This window comes from Cantharellus anzutake (assembly GCF_015039405.1).
Source record: "Cantharellus anzutake strain C23 chromosome Unknown EI90scaffold_27, whole genome shotgun sequence".
NCBI lineage: Eukaryota > Fungi > Basidiomycota > Agaricomycetes > Cantharellales > Hydnaceae > Cantharellus > Cantharellus anzutake.
Genome location: NW_024066977.1, coordinates 457,078 through 461,685, shown reverse-complemented (window position 1 = coordinate 461,685; position 4,608 = coordinate 457,078). Strand labels below are relative to the sequence as shown.

General features: G+C 47.5%; 1 protein-coding gene across 1 annotated transcript; it reads left to right on the top strand.

Annotated features, from left to right (window-relative positions):
- Window positions 1-3,751: 3,751 nt before the first annotated feature.
- Window positions 3,752-4,220, top strand: EI90DRAFT_3289830 (uncharacterized protein; the record flags this gene model as incomplete). The annotated part of the gene is made up of 3 exons (XM_039067189.1): window positions 3,752-3,877; window positions 3,962-4,164; window positions 4,206-4,220. The coding sequence occupies exons 1-3, from the start codon at window positions 3,760-3,762 to the stop codon at window positions 4,218-4,220; spliced, it is 336 nt and encodes a 111-aa protein (XP_038915474.1). The 5' UTR covers window positions 3,752-3,759.
- Between the last annotated feature and the right edge of the window lie 388 nt (window positions 4,221-4,608).

Sequence of the window (4,608 nt, the reverse complement as noted above, 5' to 3'; positions counted from 1 at the left end):
CACCTTTCTGAGTCATGGGAACACACTCAGTTTCTACCCATGGTCACACTACAAACTGTGTAGTTCTGTTAGAATGGGGCAAGGGTGGACGATTCCAGAGTGGAACTGGAGACTTAGCAAGGAGGGACCTTGGCCTCAGCGACTCAAGGGGAGCACTGTGCCATTGCTGTTTGTCCATTTGGTCCTTAATTTCAGACATAGTGAGGAGGAAGTCTCTAGGGGGCATTTCTAGTCGATTTTAGACCCAAGTATGTACAAGCACCTACATATAATGGGGAGACAAAAGCACAAGGAAACAAGGGTGGTCTGAAACAGAACAAAGGGAGTTACAGAAATGGAGTGGTACTGAGGGTCATGGGTTAGACTCTATGGTACATCTGAAAGGAGGTAAGGAGGGCAAAGCCCAGAGGGGCAGGAGGATGAGGTGAAGTGGGGTTGATGACTAACTGTCAGGGATCGGCCCCTGACCCCGCTGTCAGGGCACCCAACCACACCCCAGAACCACCTTCCCAGACCTCCCCATTCCTACATACCTCTCACAACTTCAGCCCGCATGTGAGCCCGCGGGAAAAATCACGTGGGTTAAGGTGAGCAACTCGCCTTAACCCATGTGACACCTTTTCCGAGTCGCGGGAACATGCTCGGCTTCTACCCGGAGTCACGTTATGAACTGTACAGTACACTTCCTTTTTATAGTAGCCAAGCGGGGAATAGGGAAACTTACCCTTCTTCTCAACTCAATCCCCGCTTAGGCAAGTTGTAGTTACCCTCTGTAATACATGACAACTCAATCCCCGCTTAGTCCCTTCAGTGAGTTTGAGGAGCTAAGGACCGGGTCTAGCGCCCAACCACCCGGAACACCGCACACACCTAGGCCTGAGGTCGGGCTGTCCCTGATCGAGGACCGAGCCCTGACACTAACTGGCTGAATGTAAAGAAGCAGTAGTCCAAATAGGGATGAGGGAGAAGTTGTCAGGGATGGCTCTGAAGAGGCGGGGGTAACGGTGTAACACTTGGCACTAACAGCCCGGATGGCAGCAGGGTGGTGAGACTGCATAATGAGCCCTCACTTGGGCTGGTGTCCCTGTGTGGCTTCTTAGGCTGAAGTGGGAATGTATTGTTATTAAGATGAAAGGCTAAACTAGGTTGAAACACTTGCCTGAAGCAGGAATGAGAAGAAGGCTGCTTCTTCAGTCCTGCTTCGGCTAAGTTTATATACATGTGAAAACAGGTCACATGGAGGTGCCACATCAACCTCGGATGGAGCTGGGTTGTCACAGGCAACTCCATGGTCGATCCCAGGTGTGAGAGAGGAGAAACACAAGTAGGGATGCACAGTGCATCCAGCATTGCAGTACCCATACAGGGTGCTCAGTGTTGGATGCATCCGTGCTACAGATGTGGAGAAGAGAGAAGTCATCCATATAAGGATAGAAAGGAAGAAGAGAAAGGAGAGAAAGAAGGAAAGGAGGAAGGAGAAAGAGGGAGAGAGAGAGAGCGGAGAGGGGTGTGGTGCAGTGTGGTGTGGTGTGCCCTGACAGAAGTGTGAAATGTATACTACAAGCAGTGAAGGTGCTGAGGGCAGTCTGTGAAGCTTGGAGGGAGTGGAGCTTATGGAGGTTGCAGAGGCAGAGTTGGAAGTCCAAGGAATATTGGCAATGGTGTTTATGCGGAATGAGGTCACCTGTTACAAAAATGGGGCCGGAGGCACCCATTTTCGTCCATTCTTGGCACAGGAAAGTGGAAAGTGGAGGTGAGGTGGTTCATTAGGTTTTACAGGTGGTTTCACAGATGTTTAGACATGATAGTGTGGCAGGGGTTTTTATGGTTGGATCAACTCTATTACTATACAAATCTAAAGTTGCACCACTCAGTGCAGCGGCTCAGTTGGGATGGCAGTTGACTCTAAAGATATAATTGTTGGTGTAAATACATGTAAATACACATTGACACAGAACAGAGACAAGTATGGAAAGTGCACAACACCTGTTATGACTTGCTCCTCCAACAAAATCATGTGATACAGAACCCATAAGAGTCTAAAATGGGAAATTCCCATTTCCATAACATCACCAATGCAATGGACTTAAGCCGAGGTGGGGTCAAAGTCCAAGGTTGGGACCATGATGGAATCTTGGAGCAAAGGCACAAGTGGTGTCCGAGTATGGGGTATGGGACAGTGGCAGAAGGTCGTAACTTGGTGGAGGTTGGCAGAAGAGGGATGGAAGGAGAGGAGTGAGGAGAGGAGTGAGAAGAGGTGATGTCAGGTCCAAAGGTAGATATTGGAGTGGACAGGGATAGGGTAGGACTCTGGAGGTGGTGAAGTGGAGGGTCCAGAAGTTGAATCGGGATTGGGTATGTATGGATATGACAAGTTCCACCCATGTAACCATTCTTTTATATAGGGCCAGTGCAGGGAGTTGAGAAGGTTACCCTTCTTCTCAACTTAGTGCCTGCAGTGTTAGGGATTGTGCCAAATAGGGCACTATCATCAGGGTGCCTCTGAGTCCGAAGCCAGGCCCTGACAGAAATGAGATATCACTACATGTGGAACATAGTCAACAGTGAGACATGTAACATATGGTTAAAAGGTTCCTGACACCACTACCACTACCACTACATACCCTCTCACTTTTGATGCCATCTGTCAGGGCACACCCTGCCCTACTCCACTCCCCCCCACTATCACTCCTCGTTCCTCCTCTCCCTTTTCTTCTTTCTCTCTATTTCTATTCCACAGTCGACTTCCCTTTTCTCTATGTATCATTACACACCTAATGCCGCTCCCTCGATCACCACACCTGCCATGCGCATTCCCACCTACAGAGTGGCACACCTCCGGGATCTCCCATGGAGACACCCAGAGAGGTCTGGCTGTGTGCGGAGATGACGTGGCTCCCCCCACATGACCATAACTGCATGTATATAATAGCACCTGGGGTGGGAACAGAAGAAGCAGCCTTCTTCTCAACTTCCCACTTCAGACTAAGTGGTCAGGGATGCTCACCCCATGATGGGACCGCCACTATGCACAACCAACACCTGTCCCATTGGGTCCCTCATGCCAGGACTTCACCGCTTTCAGAGCTGTCCCTGACACCATCTCATTAAGTTTTGCTGTGCTCTAGCTCAATATATCATGGGTAATTATTAGATAAAAATATTGTTCATGTACCTGGTCACAATCATGTAAGACAGTGGGAGTTTTCTAACATGGTGAATTTGGACAAAATCAATGGGATTTTTATGGATTCTTTTCTCCCAGTGAGCAATGATGAGTGCAGAGCCAAGCAACCTGACATGTGCCAGAGAGCTGCATCCATCAGCACTGCAGTCATCATATTTCATCAACAGGGAACACAGATCAGCCATATGGTGCTTCTAAAAATTCCAAATATCTATTCATTAATATTTGAAATGGTTCACACCCCATCAATTTACAATTTGGACCCCTTTCACAAAATTCAGTCAACCAGACAATCAGCAACCCATCAAGTGAAACAATTGCAGTTGGGTTGCAGATTAATGTTTAGTCCCTGAAAAAACACACAGTCAGCTGTGATCACAATAATGTTGCAATTTTACAGGAATATTATTATGTGATGTTGGAATCACTATATAGCCTCCTGAGAGTGTGCTCTTCCTTCCTCCTTGCTGTATACACCCAAGACTGAGGTCAGCACTTCCTCCCAAAACACTGACCAAGCCACACATACTTACCCAAGCCATGCATGCTGCCTGCCTGCAACAGCAGACACAATGCGATTCTGGAATCTCTTCACCCCAATCGCTTTTCTCCCCATTGCCACAGCTGATTTCACTGTTGGCACAGTTTCTCTTACAACTTCACAAGGGGCTGCAGTCAATTCATCCACCAGTGAGCCAAAATGGAAAATAAAAGTTTTACTCTTGATGAGGATTGATTTTTCAACAGATGATTGCACAACTGCTGCAAATATAGTTAATGGCTACTTTCAATTTGGGGAACAGATGCGGTTCAACCTTTGCGACAGTGTTGTTCAGATTATTCATACAACATGGATACTTCTCCCTGAGGAATTAGGAGCAAATGGAACATGCAGTAAGATCCAGGGTCCTGTCCAACCATGCACCATTTATGGTGCCGTGTACAAGTGGAATGCTAGGTTGTCATGCCCATCACTGGTGTGTCAAGTGGGAACTTTGGACTAATTATGGATCGATAGATATCCCATGGATAATTGTCATTCTGCAGAATGCATGTACTTTATACAATACTTGTCTGCAAAATTGGATCTGCATTACCGTGGTCAGTAATGTATGTCGTGCTATCCACCCAGCAATGGCCAGAGTAAATGGAGGCTGTGTTGGAGGACATACTTGTCTCTATTCCATGTCGATGTGTATTTACATGTATGTATTTACACCGACAATTATATCTTCAGAGTCTACTGCCATCCCAACCGAGCCGCCGCACTGAGTGGTGCAACTTTAGGTTATGAGCCCAGAGCGGCTCACCTGGGTTGGTTCAAGTATAAGTCCACATGACTCTCGTGGCACCCTGGCCCGGTACAAGCGGCTTATGACCTTGAAAAGGCACGCATCTTTGGAAAACCCGAGGCTGAGATA